This window comes from Leuresthes tenuis, unplaced genomic scaffold (genome assembly GCF_036924035.1).
Source record: "Leuresthes tenuis unplaced genomic scaffold, fLeuTen1.0.hap1 SCAF_9, whole genome shotgun sequence".
Classification (NCBI taxonomy): Eukaryota; Metazoa; Chordata; class Actinopteri; order Atheriniformes; family Atherinopsidae; genus Leuresthes; species Leuresthes tenuis.
The window spans coordinates 9,249,410-9,272,357 of NW_027325363.1; the positions used below are offsets into that span (position 1 = coordinate 9,249,410).

Genomic DNA, 22,948 nt, shown 5'->3' on the forward strand with positions numbered 1-22,948 from the left:
CTTTAGGTTTTATTCTCGAGGTTGTAGTTTGTAGTAATGTTGAATAGTGTGACAAATCAATCTTTCCCCCACCTTATTTGAGCCTGTAAATGAATGAATATTAGAAAATACCTGTCACATTAATGTGATGCAGGTTTATGTCATCCAGCTATATTAGGTACAGTAGAGTGTACTTTGTATTTTGATACCTGGGTGGATGTAATGACAAATTAATGCTTTATTTTTGGAAAACGCATTAACCTATTTGAATTTTTATGTTGTAAGTTATTCTGCTGATCAAATTTAGATATATTAAAACTGTTTTAAAGCAAACACATTTCTTTCAAAATAGAAAAAACTCTAATTGCGCGTAAACTTGACTCTTAACCACCTCCATTACAAACTCTTTTACCCAGAATGCCTCAGCACAACATAGAGTCAGCGGAAGTGGGACAGAAGTTCCCATCATACTTTGTTGCTCGGAGACAGTTTTCCGCGCTGCCGCTTGTTTGTGTGTGTGGGTGTGTATGTGCTGCCCATTTACCTCTATTAAACGGATTGTTAGTTCGTAGGAGAGTGATGATAAACATGTCTGCAAACGGTTTAGACTGCGCTTTAGCCAGGCTAGCATTTACAGTCTGCATTGACTGAACTGAGGAATGAAGAACAGAAAACAGAGGTTTGTCAAAGCTGGAAGCAACAAAAAGAAAGGTAAGGTTAGCTTTGCTAGCTGCTAATGTTATGCTAATGATAAGACGCCGTTAATGCTAACTGTCAGTTTCACATTAGCTTTTTCTAACGTTAGATTAGCTGCTCTTGCATATTGACTTAAACTTCTGGTCATGTTGCTTTTTTTTGCTTCTAGAAATATTCCACAATTGGCATTTATTTATTTATCTTTACTTTTAATTCCACAATTCTACGCATATTGGAGTAGTTTGGTGTTACCGAAGTATGCTAAAGGTAAAATTGCAGTAAAATATTGATGTTTAAGGATTATTTCGGAAATAATAATTATACTTTTCTTTAATTCAGTTGTTGTAAACTTGTATATTCCTGTTTTTATTATTTGGGGCAGATTTATCTAAGTTAATCTATTACATGCAGTGTGATGGATTACTGAACGTTGTGTACATATGTGGCTGTAAATAAAAGTGCATGTTGACTTTGCTGATTGTCTCTGGTCAAGAGTATCAATGAGAATATTTTTCGTTACTAACTCATCTCTGTATAAAGTGCTTGAAAAGGACATGCAGAATCATGTTGTTTATTTTCAGATCAATGAATAGTGTTAAAAGAAAGAATTAAGTCGTTTTTTTTTTTTTTTTTTTTTTTGAAATAATTATTCTGCATTAAGGTGATATATGATAATTTCAAATCATTGCAAGGTGAAGATAGCAGACAATAGTTAATTATAACAACCAACAGGTCGCTAAAAAGCACACTATTATGCTTTTATTGATAAAAAGAAGTATTTAATCCAGCTTAACTCTTTCAGTTCCCAGTGATGTATCCCCCTCTACTAGCCTCCCTCCTCTGGTTGAGGGCCAGCTGAGATGCTTCCTGTGTGTGACAATAAGCCGAGTGTTATGGACAGTTCCCAAACCTCCGTCTCAAACATTCATCAGACTGCGCTGGTGGGGCGAGTCGTCCAACGGGACGCACTTCTTTCCAAGAGATGGATCAAAGCTGGCACAGAAAACCATCAAGACCGCTGCTCGCTTCCCCATCCGCTGCGGCCCAAAGCAGTTCACTTCTTATCTCACAGGTAACTAAGAAGACCCTGATGTGTCTGAGTTTGCTTTGTGGGATTATTTTTATCTCCAACTCATTGTTGTTTAACAGATATGGGGTCTTTGGTGCTGGAAGTTCTGACAAAACCAGATCATTTACCAGTCGCTCGGGCTCAGGTTGCTGGCATCTCCCATCTGTCTCTGTCACAGCCAATCAGTGGCTTTTACACGCTTGTGTCCCCAACATCTGAAAAGCTGGGAGAGGTGCAGGTGAGTGGAAGTTTGCAATCAATTTGAGCTTTTTGTAATTATTTTTTTAAACAAAAAGGTTGTTTTATTGATTAAATTTTGCATTTTTGTGTTATGTACTTATGGTTAGACGTCCAGAGGGTCAACAGCCAGTTACAGATCCACATCATGTATTATCTCAGTGTTTCTCAATCCTGGTCCTCAAGACACCCCGTCCTGCATGTTTTCCATGTTTCTCTGCTCCAGAACACCTGATTCAAATGAATAGGTCGTCCTCAGCCTTCTGCAGAGCTTAAAGACCTGACCCATTCATTACAAGGAATTATTATCTGACACATTCCTTGTTATTATTTGAAATTGAGATGTTTTATAATTGTTTATCTCCAGTACTACATGACAATATTTGTAAAGATTAGTTTAAACTTTAACCTGTTATGTCCACATCTTAACTTTTTCCTTGAACCCTACAGGTTTCCCTGAGTTTGGAGCCTCTGACAGAAGCCTATGACAGCAGCAGCTCAGTTCCTGCTACAGACATCAGCACTGATAGGCTGCAAGTCCCCACGCTGACTGTGACCTCGCAGCACAGACCCCTCTCAGCTGGCAGTGGGAAAGAATCGGCAGGGAGCAGTGGTGGAAACACACCAAGGTTTGAAGAAGCTGTTATCAGTTACTCATAGCGTGTCCTCTGATCTATAATGATCTAAAATTGTATCTTTCTGCAATCATTTCAGAGGGAAAGACCACTTGTATTTCCAAAATGCCCAGAAAGATGAACAAGAGACACTGGAGAATCAGATCATAATGACAAACAAATCGCAAAACATTCAAACTGTTGCTAATCCTACTCAGGAGTCTTTCCATGGACAAATAACCAATGATGTCATCTCAGGTAGGCCACAGCATTGCTGCACGACAAATATCCATATACACAAACATGCATTTTTTTATAGTTTCTCATAATACATCCAACATTTTCCCTCATCTCAGTAATTCTAGAGCGTGGAAACAAGCTTAGGAATGCAATGGTGGTTTCTGCATTGAAAAGTGATATGAACTCTGCTCCAGCTCTCAAAGAGAACCCTCTGCCTCTCCCAAAGAACAACATTGAACCACCTACCAAGTCAGTGTTTCCTAAAAAAAAAAAAAAAAACGAAAGATTGTTTTACTTTTCTTAATCAACCTATAATGTCAAAATCCAGTCTAAATGTCCTATCGGTGTCTGCAGGTTTCCTCCTGTCTCTGGTACATTTCTTCAAGATATCCTTTATGCTGATTCAGCTCTGCAGCACTCTGATGATGTTTCTTTAATCTCGGATTGTGGATTTGACTGTGCTGGCGACATGGAGAAGAGAGCTGTGGATCTGCTTCTTGGCAGGTGTGTGTATGCATTTACATCCAAAGGTTTAAAAAATTACATTTTAAATTTTTTTTTCTCAAGGCTTTGTTTTCTTTTTTTTTTCAGCTCAATCACATCTTCACTGCCTCTCTTGGATATACAAGGCCTCTCCCCTGAATCCCTCTCTGGCCACAGCAGTGTGTGTGGAGATAGCGAGCCCAATGATCCACTGTATGATCAGAGCTTACTGGAAAATTTGTTCTACAAAACTCCTGTAAGCTGCCAACTTTCTAAAGGAATTTTACTTTACTTTTCTAGCAGAGGATTCATTAAAAATATTCCTTTTAGATCTCAGATACCAGACCAGATGAGGAGGAGGAAGGTCGAGGAGCGACATCATCGAGTGAAAAACAGCTGGCACGGTCTGGACCTAAAATTAATGAAGCGTAAGAGCCTCCACGTGCGCTTTCAAGCCTCACTGCCTCAACAATGACATAGAATAGTGAATAGCTCCTTTCTGAAGCTTAGGTTGGGGGTGTGTGTCATTAAAGTGTTTTGTCCTTCTACTTTTAAAGGTAGCCAGATTATAAAAGGAAAAGAAAAACACTCGTTATCTTTCTAGGTAATAGGTATATTATCAACTCAAACTGCTCCAGTTGGTTCTGATAAACAAAGAATAAACAATGAACAAAGCATACAATGAAATACAGGATAACACACAAGGTTCTGGGATAGAAGATACTGCACAAAACTAGCTAAAATACAGCCATGTACTGCTGCTTATGCCGTTAAAAATGTTTCTCATCCACATTTTCACTGTCTTCAGTCCAATTTCAGATCATCAGCAGTCTGAAGATGGTGTTGGTAGTATTTATCCTCCCCTCAGTGAAGAGCAGCTGGCTCTGCTGAGTTCGAGCCGGTTGGCCAGAGTGACCATCAGCTCCCTGACCGTGCCACCGAGAAAGACTTGTAATAGAGGAAAACCTCCTCGACCGTTAACCAGCAAGAAGTGGTAGGTAAAACATCTATAATGTTGTGAGTTCTATCTGAAAATAACATTATTATCATATGTATGTGAAGGCATGTGGTGACTTCTCTCTTTTGTCAGCACCTATTTTGTTGAGTACATGTTTCCGCTGACGTCCGCTTCCAGTCAGCATGGTCGCAACAAGACTGGAGTCGGAGAGGTGACCCGAGCTGTTTCCAGTAAAGTCACAGGAGGAGGTATCACCTGTTAGAATCTGTTTTCCTTCTAAAAGTCGAACCCTGTTCCTGACAGTGTTTGGTACAGATTTTGGAGAACCTGACACTCTTCTGTGTTTTTTTTTTTAGCTGTGAAGTTCCATCAGCTCTCTGTGTTTCCTGTCCAGTTCAGTAGAGCATCAGTTAAAAAGTGGTGGGAAACTGATCTGATATTCAAGATCTACTCACGAAGGAGTGACCAGAAGAAAGCAAGTATCTGGGTTAAATGTTACTTGTTCCAAATATGTAAATAAATATCCTGAAGTTAGAAGTTGTAGAGTTAACAGATTTGTAATCTACAAAATTTTTGCACTCTGCAGATCAGAGGCATGCTGCAGCTGTGACCTTCTACTTGTGTCATTCATATTTTGAGTCTATTTTTGACATTCGCATATTTAGCTGAACAAAAAACAAGGCTAGTTTTAGTCCAACTGTGAAATAAAGTCTCAGTGAATTAAAGAAAACGTTATTTCTTTTCCATTAAATCTTTGCAGGTTCAGATTAAATTAAATTGAGGTGGTGTAATTGACCTGTCTACTTGCAGCCTGTCGCCATCGGAAAGGCAGTTCACCCACTGCGCTGTCTGCTTCAGAGCAACCAGCTGAGCCAGTCTGTTGTCTTGCCTGTGCAGAACTTGGAGGGAAACAGTGAAACACGAGAGATTGGACCTCTCAAGGTAATTTACAGTTCGTTTTTAATCCAAGAGGTAATGATTACAAGTGACTCGGGTGAATGTCACAGAAGCAATGTTTCCATTTTTTTGCAGGTGTCACTAGAACTTGGAGCTCACAGCAAGGGTTTGTTCTCTGAAAAAAGTAAGAAGCTGGCTTGGGAAGATGCACCCCCCTCAAAAGTTCCACCTAGTCCAGAAAGAGAAACTATTTCCAGATCTCAACATGAGACCCCAGTCAGGGAAGAGCCATCAGCGCGCACTTTAGGGGATTCCAGGCTGCATGTTTGGACTCCTCAGAAACCCTCAAAAGAACCCTCTTCTCATCCTGGGACTAGAACATCTCCTAAATTGTGGCAGCAAGAGGAGGAGGACCTCGATGTACTACTGCATGCCTTACTCATGGTACCAGATGGGAAGAACTTCAGCTGTGGGCCCCTACAGGCTCCAAATGTATACTTGAACTGCAAGCTGTTTTGGTGCGATGAGATGGCACGTTCTGTTGTCAGCTGGGGTCAGGCAAACCCAGCATTCAACTTCGTTCAGGTTAGTTCAGAGTTCTATATCCAAAGCTGGCCTATCGTCTCTCTCTTATTAACTTAATTAACTTAATTTTTTTGTTTATTTTCCTGATTTCTTCTGAGCTACTCTTCTTACCAAAGTCTTATGTCACAAGACTTGTGTGCTGTTTTATCCAGCGTTCAGAGATCTTGCTGCCGTCGCGGCCAGAAATTCTTTAAAGAGGAGGCTACTAAGCTTACTTAAACATAGCTTATTAAATCTAGGCTGAAACAAATGTTGGACCGGACCGCAAATTAGCCCCCCCACCCCCCCTCTTTTTGTGTTCAAGGTGACACCTGTGGCCTTAACAACTAAACTTCTGGAGCGAATGAAGAATAACGTGATGGTGATTGAAGTGTGGCAGAAATTAGGACGCTCTGGGCAGGATCGACTCCTTGGCCTTGTTAAATTACCTCTGCATCAGTTCTACATGTCGTTTAGGTAAGTCATGGGAACAGTTATCTTTTTTTTATTCAGCCTCAGGTTACTGAGGGGAAAGTAATTTGACAGACTGTGAAGAGTCTTGAATAATTCCAAGTCTTATTGTTGATAATTTTTTATATATTATACTACACATTTAATTGATTATGATAAATATTGTTCAGATAGAAGCCCAAAAAATTGCTGATACATTTATATCTGAGATTAGAACAGATGAGACACATGTCTGGTATCAATACTTTTTCTATTTTATTGTCCTCTGAGAGGCGCTGTGGTTCATCTACTCGGAGACCTTCATGGCTTTAACTACTTGAATCCCCCAAAATCCCCCCAACATACAGGATGTAAATGTGAACTGATATTTGACTGTTCCCTCCAGGGATCCCAAGATCACCCAGCTCCTTCTCCAGGCGCAGTACCCTGTTTTAGGGGTGGACTGCTATATGCCCGTCATTGATGTGTTCTCAGGCAGCTGTAAAGGAAACCTCCGAGTTGTTTTGGCTATGGGCCGATCTGACCAAATAGTGTCCCTCCAGCGAACAAGAGATGAAGAGTTGGACTCTTTGTCTCATCTTGTGAGACCGGTTCATCTGCTTGACCATCAGCCACATTCTCAAACAAAGGTCAGTGTTAAACGCTTGTGTCATTTTGTTTGTCTTCTTGTCACAATGATTGTTAGTTTACTGTGAAATGTAGTAGCAATTTACTAGAAAATGTTTGCTGTTGTAAAATTGGGGTAATAATGAGTATTAAATCATAATTAAATCTGCATAACTTAAATATAGCACTAAAGAGTTGGAGAGCTAACGAGCAAATAATGCTTTATTTAGATACTTGAGGAGGGTTTTAAACATGGTTTCGAATGACTCACTATTGTGGATTTTTAAGATCATAATAAATATTCCTCTACCAGCTAAATCAACAACTTAATATCATCTGAAAAGGCTCATTGCCTCACTTTCCTGTTATGATACTCGTATTGCAAAACATTACATACGTGAAAATACTGTATGAAAACCAGAGAACGTCACACCCACCGTGTGTTTGTTTTTCTCCTCAAGGACCAGGCATGAACAAGAGTTCTTTCTTCCAGCCTTTCACCTTTGTTTGCTTCTTTCCAGGTGAAAACAGCACAAGTGGAAATTATGAGAGAACATGTGTTTGTGATGAGAGTGGAGAAGGTAAGTGGACTGATGCCTCTGCAGTCCACAGTGTGGGGTGAGGCTGACTGCTATGTTCAGTACAGTTTCCCCTGTCAGGAGGGCAGCGCTGGTGCTAAGGAGGAACAAAGCCTCATAGAGAGCAGTAAGGCCACTAAAGCAAAGAAAATCTGCAACCCCCCCCCCCCAAGTCACATGGTAACTTTAATTTGATGTCTAACAGGCGTGGACCTGAAGCCGTTTCGCACCACCACCACCCTGTGTGTCCCTGATCCAGTGTTTGGTCACACTGAGACTCATGTTCTTCTGGCCCCTGAAGGAGTTCCTGTCCAGAGGCTGTTGCTCAGCTCTCTGTCGAGTCAAGGTCTGAGCAGTGGAGGAGGAGTCCACTTTGAAGTGTGGTGCAGGTTTGTAGTCGATGCTTTCAGGTCCACTGAAAATACCACCAACATTTGAGTTCCTCAGATAGATTGCTCTGACCTGGGCGTCACGTTCAGGCTTCAGTTGTAGTACAGAATGGTAATCGAGTTATTAACTGAAGTATGTCAGACGCTGCGATGCTATGAACTGTAAGAAAAAACATTTCACGATGCTGTGGGACATCGTCGTTGGGTTTAAGTTAATGGAATGGCGATTTTTGTTTGGTGACTAATAAACTAAACTGCATGTATACATCAGCAGCGTTATTCGATCTTAGTTCTTAGTTCTTAGTCTGGCTTCATACAAAACTGAGTTCCTTAAAATATGTAGCTTAGCACATGCGTGTTTCATTGAAAATATTGCTATGATTTATGTCTGCAGATATTATTATCCAAATGTCAGAGATCAACTTGTGGCCAGAGGAATGCTTCCGCTGTCCAAACTCTGTGCCATGGTGACCATGCAGAAACAGCATCTGAACGAGGCTCAAATGTTCTCCCTACCCCTGATTCCCAGGACAGATGGTCCCACAGGATTTCAGCCACAGCCTTCAGGTAAACGCACAAACAAAAACAATATAAAGGTTAAAATTTTGAGAATCTGAACATTGTGTCTGATCTGTTTTGTTGCTCAGGACTGCTGCATGTGAGCATTAAATACAAGCACAGACCTGTAAGACCTGAAGGACAGACCGGGAAAGGAGCTGCTTCTCGGGTCGTGACGCTCGTGGTTCAAGTACACAGGGCGTCTGGTCTGAAGGCAGCAGCAAGGTATACATTTACGCTGACCTGTGGACAGGTTTTTTCAACTTTTTCATGTCGACAGAATCTATCAAGCCAGAGAATCAAAGCGGAGTCTGTGCATATAAACTGTTAATATCATCACTAATATTTGGTGCAATGTAAAGTGTCTAAAGAGTGGAAATATCTGCTCTTTGCTTCTTTATCATGTGTATATATTTGTGGATGGAAGTCCAGCATTTTTAGTTGCCCATTGTGCTTCCTCATTTTCAGGGTAATATCAGAGCAAGATGAAAAGTTCAGCTGCTTTGTCGGCCTGGGGGTGAATCCTTTCGTCACGGTCCAGCTTTCCTTTTTGCCTGAAAGTGAGAGGAGGTGTACCCGCACTGCAGCCAGGACCTTCTGCCCAGAGTTTGACCACCACATGGAGGCGTCCTGTGACCTGCTGCTTCACATGAGCAGTGGAGAAACCTGCAGCCTTGCCGAGCAGCTGGAACAGGCATCTGCTGTCTTTACTGTCTGGAACAGAGACAATCACAAAGGTCTGAGAGAGCCTCTTGTGCTTTACTCTACACTAACAGTTAATCTGCACGATGAGTTCCTCTTTGGTTGAAATACTAGTTATGTTACACACACTGATTTATGTGGAGCTGAGACCTTTTTTGTTAGTGCAAAAATTCCTTAAATCCAGTTATTTCAGTTTATTCAATGAGAGCATTTTTTATTTTCAATCTGTCCTCTGTGGTAGTTTTTTTTTCAATTTATAGATGACTATTTACATAAATCAGTAGTGTACAGTATATGCAGTTATAGAAACGGAAATTAGTTAAGTGTGTAGCAAAAATCCCTCAAGTAGCTAAAGCACTGAGTCTTAAATTTTCTAAAAATGTATTGTGGCTGTAATGTTTATTTTGTTGTGACAGCAGATGTTTCCAGACCTAAAGAAGTGATGTTGGGCACAGTGAAAATACCTTTGGCTGATCTCATCCATAAAAGAACTGGTATGTTGTACTTTTACTGACTTTTAATCAGCCAAACTCAGGTCAAACTTTTTTTTACTCAAATAATTGTGTCTTTGTCCTTACATTTAGGTATTTCTGGCTGGTTTGGGTTGTTTTTAACTCGTGAAAGAAGTCCCTCTCAGTACCAGCACATCTTGGTGGGGGGCCTTGAGATTTCCGTCAGCTTCGCTCACCACTCAGACAGGGAAAGGGTCATTAAAGCTGCTCAGGGTTTAGGCTGGGTAATGAGTCACAGTGACACTGCTCTGCAGGATGATGAAGAATCTTGGGAAGACGGCATGAGAAAACTTTCTGTCACTTTATCAATGCCAAAAGCGTGGATCCCTGTCCACTGTTTGCTCCTTCCTGGTCTTACTGAGCTCCAGCGCTCCACCTACTGCTACTTCAGGTACAAGTTCTACGACCAGGATGCCTTCTGCTCTCGACTGAAGCACCCCTGTGTCATGGAGGGTGGTGAGGAAGGCCAGGCCACAGTGAGCTTTGAAGGAAGTAGAACTGTGGAGATGAGGAGCTCTCAGCCTTTAAGGTGGTATCTACGAGAGGAGAAGCTGGAGGTGCAAGTGTGGGTCACTTTCACGAAAAACAAAACCACAAGGCCGAGTGACTCAGACCGACTGGTGGGCTCAGCGTTTGTTGATCTGTCTTCTCTTGCAAAAACGCCAAAGCAGAAGCTGACTCTTAGTGGTATGTCATTTTTGATAATGCTGTGATCTTGATTAATCAATTACTGCTACACTAAAATCATGTCGGCGCTGCAGTGTGTAATAAGGTGTGTGGTTTTACAGGAGTGTACCCGCTGTTCATGCGCTCAGCAGCAGATCTACAAGGTGCAGCTCTCAGGGTGCACATCACTCTGACAGCAGGTTCTGTTCCCACGGGGGTGTCGGCTGCACCTCACACCCATCTGGACTCTGACAGTCATGATGAGGAGCTCTTCTTAGATGAGGTGGAAGCAGCAGATCAAGCTCCCTCCCCCAGCACAGCCAGAAAATCAGACACACAAAGCAGACCCAAGAAAAAATCCTCCAGAGCAACTCCAGACATCACATCCGTGCAACACCCAGAGATGAGCTCAGAAGACTCCTTCGCTGTGACTGTGGCAGTGGACCAGGCCATGCACCTGAATCTGAAAGGTTCGCATGTGACTTGAAACTTTTTTTTTCTTTTTTTTTTGCTCTTTGCATGCATCATGTTAAAATGACATTTGTGTGTGTGTTTCCCTGACAGGCTGTCCTCTAGCAGAGCGCAGTGAGGGGTCTCCATGCTGCCATGTTTCTTACGTCACTGCTGACTCTGCTGAACCCGTGTCCACAGCTGTTGTAGCCAACACCGACTGTCCCGTGTGGGACCACCAGCACGAGTGCAGGTCCGCTTACATCACAGACCTCCACTCAAACCGCTGCAACTTTTCCAATATCAGGCTAATGTATTTGTTTCACATTTCCAGGCTTTCAAAGGATCTTCTTGTTGATCCACAACAATCTCTTGTGTTCAAAGTGTGGCACAAAGGAGGTACGGGAAGTTAATTCATGTCATAGTTTTTTTTTCGATGTGTATGATTTATTCACTTTTGTGCGTTTTGCTTCCACAGAATTGGAGAGAGTGATTGGATTCGCCTCTGTAGACCTGTCCCCGTTACTCTGTGGCTTCCCATCAGTGTGTGGTTGGTACAACATCACAGACTTCAGTGGTCAGTGTCACGGCCAGATTAAAGTGTCCATCACTCCTCTGAGGGGAGTCCAAGATCTGCGTGGGCAGAGAAGAACTGCGACGGAAGAAGCTGCCAAAAACTCATCGGTGAGAGTGTGGCAGTTTTATCCTCCGCAGACTTGATGCTTGTTTAAAATCTGAAACAAACCAGAATGTGTTTGGTTAACAGGCTTTGTTCCAGAGCATTCCTCTTAGCTACCAGACCACAGCCATGTACAGCAGCTTTCCCTCCCACATCAGCAGATACCCGGAGCAGAAGATCTCCTCACCCAACCACGCGGACAGGCTGTTCTCTGAAAGGTTTTTATTCTCACACTTTAACTTAGCCGCTCATGTTGAAATATTTTGTCTGCCTCTGTATTAATCTGCTATTGTAACAACTGTTGTAGGTCCTCTGAGAGTGATCGTCATGTTGAGCACATGGACAAAATACGCCATTACCATCAGAATCTGCAAGAGCAGACGTCTCACTCTGTTTGTAACGGCTCATCTAATGACATCAACCCCTCCAGCTCAATCTTATTTTCTTCACTAAGGTATCCAAATGGAATGTTGTCTTTGTAACAACTGAAATTCTATGTCATCTTTGACTGTGACTCTTTGGTTTCACAGGAGAAAACTAAGCGAGCTCGATAACATTCAGAGATACTTCAGTAGGAAGCTCTCTACTCCTACTTTTCCATCTATGACTGAGCAGGGATGTCACACCCAGCGCCAGGAACAGAAGAACTCAGAAACCGACACAAGTCAGCTGCTTCTCAAGTCCAACCAGTTAGTTGGAGAAGTCAACAACATCATCAGTGGTGAGTTTCTTCCTCAGGACACAGACTGCATTGTCACCATTCTGTTTTCTGAAATGAACTTTTAAGAATAAATAGATTCAGCATGCATCTTTTGTAGATTATATGAAATAAAACGGGTGGAGCCACGTTGGTGCTACTTTTTTTTTTTTACAGCCTTGAATTTATGGCCTTAGACATCACCATTTTCTGTTTTGGGAGACAGCATTTTTTATTTTTTTTTATTTTTTTTTTTGAGTTACCACAAACCTACAAACGCCGCTGTTACTGAATTCAAAATTGGAAAGCCCATTTTCACAAGCCCCACCACCATGTGGCTAAACTGATACTATGAAAACTGAAATTTTTTTATTTAGTTTTGACTAAAAATATGAAATGAATTATGCTGGGTTACTTCCTCTGTGGGCAGAATGAGATGCACACTGTGCCTTGTAGATGTTGTTATGATAGGCTGCTTCTTCTTCCATAAGAAGATAACCATAAGCATAACTCAGGCTTTGAACTGTGGCACTTGGACAGGGCGCCTACATCAGTTAGTGTCCCATTGAGTGTATAAATGCTGGAGTAGTTTGAGTCCCAACTGCATTGTCTGGTTGTGTTTATCCAACTTTGAAAGATTCCATCTATTCTGATTTCAGGTGGAGTCACATGTTACGTGTATATAATGAGTCTGATTTTAGTTTGACGAACATAATTTGACAGTTTTCCTTCTAACGTCATGTAAGCACACTTCAGGTGGTAGACATGACATTAGCTTGATTTTCAGAAACACATGAACCAATTTTACATCTTTAGAAAATCTCTATTTCAAATGAATTTTTCGTAATAATGAATAACCTGTGTCATTGCTTAGGTCTACAAGGACACCACTTAGAAACCATTCCCTCCAACACACAGAGCAGCTCAACAACCTCGCCTGTAGAACACAACAGCCCTCTGATCAGCCCACACCGAGAGATCGATGATGCCCTGGATGGTGTTTCTCCTCTGCCATCACTGGCCACAGAAAGGTCTGACGACCACACAGACTCAGAGCCTGAGGAAGAAAAACACGGACAGAGCAGAAACGTCAGCCTTTTTGAGGAGGAGCAGGAGGAGGAGGTAGGGTTCAGGCAGGACCAGGAAGTGGATGATGATGAGGAGAAAGATGAGGATTACGAGGAGGTTGTGGTGAAGCCCAGGCCTCTAAATGAGGTGACCTCTTTAACTGACAAAACCAGTCCTTGGACCAGCATCCTGTCAGAGCCGGATCTGGTTTCTCTGGAGAGCATGGAAGCTTTGCAGGAGTCAGATCTGAGTGAGGATGAGCAGAACAAAAGTCAGGTGGTTGACCTGGAAACCTGCGACTCAACCTTGAAACACCAGGAAAGTGATCAGTGCCGCAGCTGTGATGGATCAGCAGGAGACGCCTCAGACTCAGAGAGGGACGATGAAAGGACGCTACGGGCTGTCGATGACACCCAAACAAAGGACCCAAACAGCCCCGCCGAGAGGTCAGGTGACCCAGCACCACCAGCAACCACACAGCCTCCCACCAGTACCCACGATGCTTCAGGTCATCGGGATGATGAAGGTGCACAGCTCCAACTGTATCCTTGATCTGTATTTGTTGGTTAATTTCTGTTTTGTATTGTTTTTTTCTGTTTTTTTTTTTTGTTTGTTTTCTGGCGGCCAGTCCAGATCCGAGATGAATAAATAAAACTAGTTCAGCCCCTTTAGCATAAAAACTTCTCTGCTCATCACTTTAATGCACTTTGATAGAGTTTAGTTATCTCAACTACCTGGTTTGTTGGATGCCACAATGCTGTCCACTTTTGTTGTTTTATTTGTTAACAATGTGTTAAGCTCCGCCCCTTTGGAGGTCCCTAATTTCTTCCTCCCCCCTCATCAACTGGAAGCTTCACTGAGAGCCATTCGTTTAGCTCCTTCCTTCTCCCAGACATCCAGCGACCTGGTGAGTATTTGGCATCAGCTCTACTTCTCACCCTCGCACTGACTTCTAAAAGTCACATGATCACTTAAACTCCTGCTGCCATTACTGCCTCAGGGGAAACTTCATGTTCAATGTGCGTTCACAAAGCTCATTCTGAGCTTATGAGATTTTTATTCTTAAAATGTTCCTCTGAAGCTTCATTGTTCTGTTAATGTTCTTATGAAGGGGAGGCTGAAAATTAGCAGTGTTTTTAATGGTGTGAGAATAAAGTTTGAGTTAATAAGTTACTTATTAACTCAATAACTTTATTCTTTTAATCCTGAAACAGTAGCTGATTATTAGATACACCCAAAAGGCTGTCAGAAAGAATCACAGACACAAATGTGTTGTCAGCCCATCTGAGATAAAACTGGACTTTTTTGATGCGACTGAAATGTATAGACACACAATATATTGTCACATGCTGTAATAATGATGTTGTAGCTCCTTAATGTGTAGCAACAACAGAGATATGAGAATAAATAACTAACTTTTAAACAACTGCTAGACGTTAGATGTTAAATACAAACACATGCATTAAAACTGCTTAAAGGAAAGATGACGGTCTCAGAACTGGTTTTACAGCAGCATGAAAAAAGGACAGCAATGAAAATACTGCAGATCGTCATGACATCAATCACCACACAATACAGATGAAAAGCAAACAGCAACGATAAACCCTCTGCTTTGAGGCATGCTGGGAAACCATCGCACACGCCTATTATATCAGATGTGAAAGAACCAGTCGGAGCTTGTCCCCCGATGCTGATCTGAGGATTGTAGCTCCTTTACAGCGGTCCACCTATTTACTCAAGCAATAACCAAAGAAAGGCTTATTGTGTCTGAGGGGTGACTCATCATATACCTTGAACATACAGCAAACGTGACTTAAGCAAACTTGTTCTCAGCCACACCTGGTAAATACTCTATTATTTCTGTGGATTCTGCAGGGCCGGCAGAGCTCTTCAGATAAACACCACGTTCCCCCCTGCAGAGGCCCGCCGCAGCGCCCCAACATGTCGCCCTCCTCCATGAGGAAAGAGACGGAGAGGATAGCAAAGATATTTGCCGCCAACTTTGACAAGTCTCATTAGCACTGTCTGCTGATCACACTCAGGGGTTTCAAACCACACAACAATCATGTAAATTAAATGTATTATTTTGTATTTTTCTAAATAAATCCATTTTGATTGTTTTCAACACTTGAGTCATCGTGATGCAGAATCTAAACATGTTTTGAACAGAAAAAACACACATTTAATACAGACATGAGGGTTGCTTCTCACATGTGAAACCGTTAAACTGAATGATCTTCCTGGGTCACTGAAATGCGCCATAAAGGGAGAACAAAACAGCTTAACAAATAAAGATTAAGAAGGGTAGGGAATATCTTTGTCCTTGTTGTTATTCATATATGATATGAATCATATATGACATATCATATATTGATGTTTCTTCTGTTCGACCAGTTAAAGTCTGTTAAACAAGCCTCCAATGAGGTGCTGCTTGTAAATGTATTCTTATGCAATAATCCGTCCGATGACAATGAAGTTGACTCTTGTTCCTTTCAAACTGGTGAATCATGGGGGCGTTAAAAAGAAAATGCCCTGAAGACAATCCGCCTTCTGGTATTTCGAGTAGGAACATCCAGTCCTGTATGTGCTGTTGTTTTGTCTTTTTTTCTTTTTTTTTTTTTTTCCGGCAGGGCGGTTCGTCAGTGGAGCTTTTAACCAGTCAGCTGCTCCACCTGCCGTCAGGTGTTTCTGTGATAAGATAACATCCTTGTTCTGTTTTAAATGGTTTGAACATCGGTGGCGTTGCAGTTTGTTATCATTTAACGCGTAATGGCGCAACAGGAACACTTGGCTTTAAAAGAACAAACTTTATTACCAGAAAGTTGACGACGGCTGCAGTCATTTGTTGTCGGTATGATGTCTCAAAAGGACATTAGATTTGCTCAATTTACAGTGTAGGATGACGGAGATTTTCTTGGTGAGGTTCTCTTGATCCTGAGAGATGACGATCATGGCTGGAGGAACAACCTCTGATCTGGCGCCAACAGCTGCTTCCAAGATCTTTTCAGCTGGAACAGCTGGCTGTGTGGCTGATCTGGTCACCTTCCCGTTGGACACCGCCAAAGTGCGACTGCAGGTGAGAAACGGACTTCCAAAAAGCTTGGGACACAAAGTAAAATTCTGTATTATTGTAGGTCGTTTAATGGAAAGCACTACATAACGCCCCTATTGTCATTTTGAAAATGATGGCAGCAACATCTTTCAAAAGAGTTGGGACTGGTGCACGTTTACCGCTGCGTCTGCAGCAGTGGAAACTGAAGAGACTACCTGCTATAGTTTTTAAAGTGAAAAGCTTATTCATGCTTAGGATTCAGCTGCTCATCAGTTCATGGCCTCTTGTCTGTAGCACCCAGACTGTTTTACTACAAAGTCATGGTGTTGTGATTTAACATTTGGGTTTGGCATTGACTTGCTCAAATAAATAAGGTCTCCCCTGGAAATCCATTGTCTGGGTGGCAGCATGTGTTGTATTATGTACACATATTGGTCAGTATTAATTCGCAGATGGATGCAATGTCTGTGATTTCCAAAATTACTTAGATTTATCAGATCACAGAACAGTTTTCTACCTCACTTCAGTCCATCTTAAATCAACTTAGACCCTAGGAAGAAACCCTTGGTTCTCTTCCTGTTGCTAATTAATCTGGTTTGTTAGGTAGATTTTTAAGTGATGATTTAAATCATTTGCAAATCCTCGCATTCTGTTTTAAGCTACATTTTCCACTGTGTACCCATGCTTTTGAGAAATACAGTGATAACTTGTGGTCTAAATAATGCTGAAGCATTTTACTCATTTGTCCAGAAAAAAACCCAACACATTTTAGTTTATTATTGCACTCTTTGTAAAAAGTCAACCTATGTGATTCAGACAAATCTGAAGTTGTTCTCTTTGGACCTGAGCGCTTCAGGGAGAAATTGTCTAGTTATATAGTTACTCTAGATGGTATTTCCTTGGCTTCTAGTTCTACAGTGAGGAACCTTGGAGTTATTTTTTTACCAGAATTTATCATTTGACACACATAAAACTGGTTTCTAGGACTGCCTTCTTTCACCTTTGTAATATTGCTAAAATCAGGAACATTCTGTCTCAGGGTGATGCAGAGAAACTAGTTCATGCATTTGTTATTTCAAGATTGGACTACTGTAATTCCTTATTATTGGGCTGTCCCACATATTCTCTAAAAAGCCTCCAGCTGATCCAAAATGCTGCAGCCAGAGTTCTGATGAGAACTAACAGGAGAGGTCATGTTTCTCCAGTTTTAGCTTCTCTTCATTGGCTCCCTGTTAAATTCAGAATAAAATTTAAGATTCTTGTCCTCACATATAAAGCTCTTAATGACCGAGCTCCTTATCTTAAAGATCTCATTGTAAGATATTTTCCTAACAGAGCACTTCGCTCCCAAACTGCAGGTTTACTTGTTGTTCCCAGAGTTTCTAAAAGTAGAATGGGAGGCAGAGCCTTCAGTTATCAGGCCCCTCTCTTCTGGAATAATCTGCCATTAAATGTCCAGGAAGCAGACACCCTTTCCACTTTTAAGATTAGGCTTAAAACTTTTCTTTTTTATAAAGCTTATAGTTAGGGATGGCTCAGGTAATCCTGAAACATCCCATAGTTGAGCTGCTATAGGCTTAGACTGCTGGGGGACCTCATCTGTCACACCTTTCCTCACTTGCTCTCTTTTTCCCCCTGTTTAATTTCTCAAATTATATTATGTACATGTGACATTATTGTGGTTATTAACTTGTGTTTCCCTGTTCCATCCTTTGATTGGTGTTATGGTGTTTTGCCCTCTCTTTTCCCTCTTTTCCCTCTTTTCTGTCTTCTCAAACCCCAGCTGGTCGAGGCGGATGGCCTCCCTTCCTGAGTCTGGTTCTGCCAGAGGTTTCTTCCTGTTAAAAGGGAGTCGTTCCTTTCCACAGTTGCCACAGGCATGCTCAGGACGGGAGATTGGACTTTCGGTTTCGGTGCAATCTGTTGGTTTCCTTAGCTAGGATATTATTTTTTGAATTGGCTGTATATGGATGAATTGGATTATGATTACAATTAATTGAATTCCAATTGGCTTGAATTGGACTATATTATTTAAGTGCCTTGAGATGACAATTGTTGTAATTTGGCGTGGAATTGGAATTGAATGTGCATGATATGTGTAATTACTGAATGTGAATTCTCAATAGTCTGATGGTGTGTGTTGCATTAAAATAACTGAAAACAAAGCTGGTGCACTCTATTGCTCTCTACAGACTTTGTTTATACATTCAGTTTCAATGGACGGTTTTCAGTTTACACATTATTATATTCTTTAGATCCAAGGGGAATCCAGGTCCTCAGCAGAGGGTCATACGGTGAAATACAGAGGTGTGTTTGGCACAATCATCGCCATCGTGAAGACTGAGGGGCCGAGGGGCCTGTACAGTGGGCTGGTCGCAGGACTACAGAGACAGATGTGCTTCGCCTCAGTCCGCATCGGCCTGTACGACACCATGAAGCAGCTCTACGCTCGTGGATCAGAGAGTATGCCTGCATATCAGACCCTTCTTCTTCCATCACAGCTCATATTCCAGTTTACAGCACTAAATATAATCAGTGCAAGCATTTTATTGATCTACTCGTGATCTTTTTATGTTCTTGAAAATGCGAAAAATGTGTTTGGGAAAAAACAAACATTTGAGAATCCAGAACCATCAAAAAATGGATGTGTCCATCAAAGCATTTCAGCTCTGCTCCTCAGTTTATTACATGAGTGGTTTAGATTAAAACAAATGTATCTTTGGTTTGTTTAAAAGAAGAGAGACACACTGCTCAGCTTTTTCTAACAACAAATAAAACTCATTTTATTGAGCTTGTTCAAACACTGCCCCCCAGTGTCAGAAAGTGATACATCAGAAACGCAACCAACTGCAGTCTGAGGCTGAACGCTACCTCCAGGTCTGAATAAATCCACAACTTTCTCTAATCCTGCTAACAAACAAATAAAGCTTTACCAAAGTAAGAATCCTGATCCTGTAATTACCAGATATCCTCTGTACCTGGAAATCCTGGCACTTTCGTTGAAAACACAAAGAGCTGCAGGACCTGAACTTGTTTTGCAGAAAATGCCTCCTAGATGAAGGGCACAGAGCAGATTCCCCTCTCTTCAAAGTAAAACAATCTTTCTGTGTTTGGCTGTAGGCCTTTTTGGTGCACCTCTGAAACTATGACAACATTAACTAGACTTTCTTGTCCCCAGATCAGGTTTCCATCTTGATACAGTACACGTGAGATGCCTGTAGATAACAAGTTAAAGTGCACACTTTAGACCTGAGAGACATACAGGATGTAACATGTTGCCACATTTTATTGACAGTATATTTCAAGCCCAACACCACAATCATTATGGAAAATGGACTCCCACTTCTTAAATGGCATTTGGTAACTTGTGGCTGCTTGTGTGTCAGATGCTGGACTCGGGACCCGACTGCTGGCAGGCTGCACCACAGGGGTGATGGCGGTGGCCTTTGCTCAGCCCACTGATGTGGTGAAAGTCAGGTTCCAGGCTCAGATCCGACTGCGTGAGAGCAGATCCGTCAAGAGATACAACAACACGATTGATGCCTACAGGACCATCGCCAGAGACGAGGGCTTTAAAGGGCTCTGGAAAGGTATTTTAATATGGAGACAAGTCAAATTTCAATGTTCAGGTTGTTTGGTTGCAAAGTCGTCTCTAAATACAGCAGCTGTCATGATTTCCTTGACCAAACTATATTGTGTTCTTGATTATATTATTATTTAGATTTGAAGATGTAAATGCAATGTTGTTAGACAAGTTTTTTCACAGAGAGCATCACAAAAGGGAGTCAAGTAGAAACAGTTCAGTGCTTTATTGTATGTGTTGTCACTGAAGTTTGACAATGAAATAACAAAAAAGCCTCCAGCCTCATTTTCCACCTCAAGCAAAACACCTGCATCTCTGTTGCATTGTGGGTAATGGAGACACCATGGAAAGAAGAATGTGAGGCCAATAGAACTTTTTAAAAAGATCTACGGATATATGTAATTAGTTGAAAAACAGAGTAGAATATTTTCTAAATTGTTCAACGACACCATCTTTTGCTTTTATAATAGTTAATAAAGTTCCCAAATACAGTCATGTGAAAAAGAAAGTGCACAGGTTTTACATAAAACCTGTAAATAAGAAATCCCCTTAGCAGGTCTAAGGTGTGGCCTTAGTTTTCATGTGAATCTGTGTCATCACAGACTGACCGTCACATCCTAATGTTGTGAAGATAATTTAATGTCTTCAGTACAGTTCTTCAGTGGACCGTGATTATTTTGACAACTCTTACTGTTCTTCGTGTTGATGTGGATTGTATGAACGTAGACAATACCGTCTTTACAGGCTGTCTGCCAAACATAACTCGTAATGCCATCGTTAACTGCTCCGAGCTGGTGACATATGATATCATCAAAGAGCTGATCCTGAAAAACAACCTGATGACAGGTAGGTGCGCCTCCCCTGGTAATACCTCTAGAGTCTGTATGGATTTTAGAAACTAAGTCGCACACCGTGTTCTCCACAGACAACATGCCATGTCACTTCACCGCAGCGTTCATCGCAGGCTTCTGCACCACGATTGTGGCGTCTCCAGTGGATGTGGTAAAAACGCGCTTCATGAACTCAGGGTCCGGGCAGTACAGCGGTGCCATGACCTGCGCCTTAACCATGCTGGTTAAAGAGGGTCCCTCTGCTTTCTATAAGGGGTAAATAGTGTAATTAACAATCATGATCAGGATAAAAATCTTCATCTGATCACCTGATTCTTTTTTATAGCTTCGTGCCTTCATTTCTTCGCCTGGGCTCGTGGAACATTGTGATGTTTGTGAGCTACGAGCAGATTAAGAGAGCTGTGATGAGACTTCAGCAGTCCTGAGGGTCTCCACTCAGGCCTGTCTGACAGCTGGAGCTGTGGGATCGATCAGCAGCGCAGTGAGAAAAGTGCTGTTGCTCTGGTTCTGTTAATCCTCAGAGATACAACTGCACATGTATCTCACCAAAGAATCCAAAGTCAAACTGTAGGAAATACTGATGATTGTGTCTTTTAGTAAATGATCTTTTTCTATGGAGACTTTCTGACACTCATCGTTTACTGACACTTAAACAGAACAGAGGTAATGTTGTTAGTTTCCTACAAAGAAAGGTCAAAATGTCTGCTGTTTTAGGGAATTTAGTTCTCTCAGCTTTTAATCCCAGATGAATATTTATTGGACGGAATGTGACTCCAGATCAAGAGTTTGTGATACTCATGACGTGAAATGAAGAGCACAAAGCTGAACGGAGATACACATGAATATATAACATTGGATTTACACTTTGGGTTAGAAATATTTTGACGCATCTTTTGTTCCTTAAACTGTCTACCAAAAAATATTCACGTTACAATCGTGTAATGAACATGAGCTTAAAATGCAGACCCAGATTTAGTTTGAGGGTATTTAAATCACAATTCTTAAACTTATAGAACTCTCTTTTTCAGTGGCACAGACATAACCAGAAAAAATGAATGTACCAGTAGCTAGAAATAAGATTTTGAACTTGTATATGTTTTGCTAAACAGCTAAAGAAATAAAGGACACATGTGGTTCAGTTATAAACAACAGCATAGACAGATTAGAAATGTTAAACTAGCTGCGTCTTGGTTAGATTTTCTACTTTGCTATGTTTACAGTTGACTCTAGAGTAAAAATGGTGTGTGTCACACTGTATGAATGCATGGATTGATCAGTACGTTTTGTTAAGGTAAGTCGAGCCACAGTCATTGGGCCATTTAATAAGACTGATCTTTTTGTCCCAGTATAAAAACTCAGGAGGAGAATGGATTAATGGATGGAAGAATGCTAACCTCTGTTAGAATATATGGTGGTTGACCTTTTACCTCATCGACCAAAACAACTGACAAACAATGTAGGTGGCAGCAAATCAGTGTTTCAGTCTTTACAGCTCATTTTATACATTTATAAATAACATTACAATTAAATTTTTTTCAAGTATAAAGTCCGTTAGCAGCTTCTTCTTCTGTTATTTGTGGGTCAAAGCCCTGGACGGCAACTGTGGAGCACGCATTAAATGCCGAGGTCAGTTCTAGTGTCGCTGAACATACACACACGGGAGTAATTAAACGCTCTACTACACCCACAAATTCTTTTTTGTATTTATTGTATTATTTAGTATTTACAATTTCAATTGGACTAGCATGTTTACATGTATTGTACAAATCTGGTTGGAGTTAAAACAATAAATCTATTACATTTCTTTTCTAAAGTCATGTAAACATGATGTATTTGGTCTTCAAATAGAAAGAAATCATAAGAAAAACACATGTTTCAGCTTTCTTAGGCACAAAATAAGGTTATCCAGATTTGGTTGTAAAGTGAAGTTTTCATTGTCAAAACGCCTTGATGTCATCAATGTAACATAATGTACTCTGTAGATAAACAGCCAACACAACACTGATAAATCATCTTCGAATTACATGTTGAGGAACTCATTAAAGAACTGATGGCAGATAAAAAATGTATCTTTCTCCTTCAACCAGGTGAGTTTTGTTCATCACTGCGGTGACTTTATGTGCATGTACAAGAACAACAACTGCCTCCTCTATCAGTGCTGTTTAATGATTATTTTAAAAGCCTCTGGGGCTCCTTCTTAAAAGTTCTCAAATGAACACAGCCTGCCAAAGGAGACATTTAAATGTTGTAAATCTAGTTGAAAATACATCACCTGATTTCAGACTTATAACTGAGTCGCCCCCAGCCTACACATTTTCAGTCCACGCCTGTTTTCTGTGTCTACTTTGG

At 41.2% G+C, this 22,948-nt stretch overlaps 2 protein-coding genes across 4 annotated transcripts; both read left to right on the top strand.

Annotated features, from left to right (window-relative positions):
* The first annotated feature begins 404 nt into the window (after positions 1–404).
* On the top strand, positions 405–15,238 carry c2cd3 (C2 domain containing 3 centriole elongation regulator). 2 transcript variants are annotated; one of them, XM_072392187.1, is made up of 33 exons: positions 405–690; positions 1,478–1,747; positions 1,825–1,982; positions 2,432–2,610; positions 2,696–2,853; positions 2,952–3,084; positions 3,190–3,339; positions 3,427–3,574; positions 3,649–3,746; positions 4,127–4,312; positions 4,409–4,524; positions 4,633–4,751; positions 5,087–5,218; positions 5,309–5,758; positions 6,063–6,214; positions 6,594–6,837; positions 7,336–7,519; positions 7,598–7,781; positions 8,176–8,348; positions 8,429–8,564; positions 8,808–9,076; positions 9,458–9,535; positions 9,626–10,240; positions 10,342–10,689; positions 10,784–10,922; positions 11,004–11,068; positions 11,148–11,353; positions 11,436–11,566; positions 11,656–11,802; positions 11,879–12,069; positions 12,920–13,655; positions 13,912–14,020; positions 14,989–15,238. In XM_072392187.1, exons 1-33 carry the CDS (start codon positions 639–641, stop codon positions 15,130–15,132), a joined length of 6,600 nt encoding a protein of 2,199 aa, XP_072248288.1. In that variant the 5' UTR covers positions 405–638; the 3' UTR covers positions 15,133–15,238. The 2 variants fall into 2 exon arrangements, with proteins under 2 accessions (XP_072248288.1, XP_072248289.1); XM_072392188.1 differs by having other exon boundaries at positions 406–690; positions 9,461–9,535.
* A 553-nt stretch (positions 15,239–15,791) lies between these two features.
* LOC140314128 (dicarboxylate carrier UCP2-like) lies at positions 15,792–21,718 on the top strand. 2 transcript variants are annotated; one of them, XM_072392189.1, is made up of 6 exons: positions 15,794–16,189; positions 18,421–18,628; positions 19,552–19,755; positions 20,493–20,594; positions 20,674–20,854; positions 20,925–21,711. In XM_072392189.1, exons 1-6 carry the CDS (start codon positions 16,055–16,057, stop codon positions 21,022–21,024), a joined length of 930 nt encoding a protein of 309 aa, XP_072248290.1. In that variant the 5' UTR covers positions 15,794–16,054; the 3' UTR covers positions 21,025–21,711. The 2 variants fall into 2 exon arrangements, with proteins under 2 accessions (XP_072248291.1, XP_072248290.1); XM_072392190.1 differs by lacking the exon at positions 20,493–20,594 and having other exon boundaries at positions 15,792–16,189; positions 20,925–21,718.
* Positions 21,719–22,948: the final 1,230 nt, after the last annotated feature.

Excerpts from the sequence above, each read along its gene's own strand:
- c2cd3 (XM_072392187.1), top strand. The coding sequence starts at position 639 with ATGAAGAACAGAAAACAGAGGTTTGTCAAAGCTGGAAGCAACAAAAAG. Across the intron at positions 2,854-2,951 it reads AACCAATGATGTCATCTCAG|TAATTCTAGAGCGTGGAAAC; the intron begins GTAGGCCACAGC and ends CCCTCATCTCAG. Across the intron at positions 11,567-11,655 it reads GACAGGCTGTTCTCTGAAAG|GTCCTCTGAGAGTGATCGTC; the intron begins GTTTTTATTCTC and ends CAACTGTTGTAG.
- LOC140314128 (XM_072392189.1), top strand. The coding sequence starts at position 16,055 with ATGACGATCATGGCTGGAGGAACAACCTCTGATCTGGCGCCAACAGCT. Across the intron at positions 16,190-18,420 it reads CCGCCAAAGTGCGACTGCAG|ATCCAAGGGGAATCCAGGTC; the intron begins GTGAGAAACGGA and ends TATATTCTTTAG. Across the intron at positions 18,629-19,551 it reads CTACGCTCGTGGATCAGAGA|ATGCTGGACTCGGGACCCGA; the intron begins GTATGCCTGCAT and ends CTTGTGTGTCAG.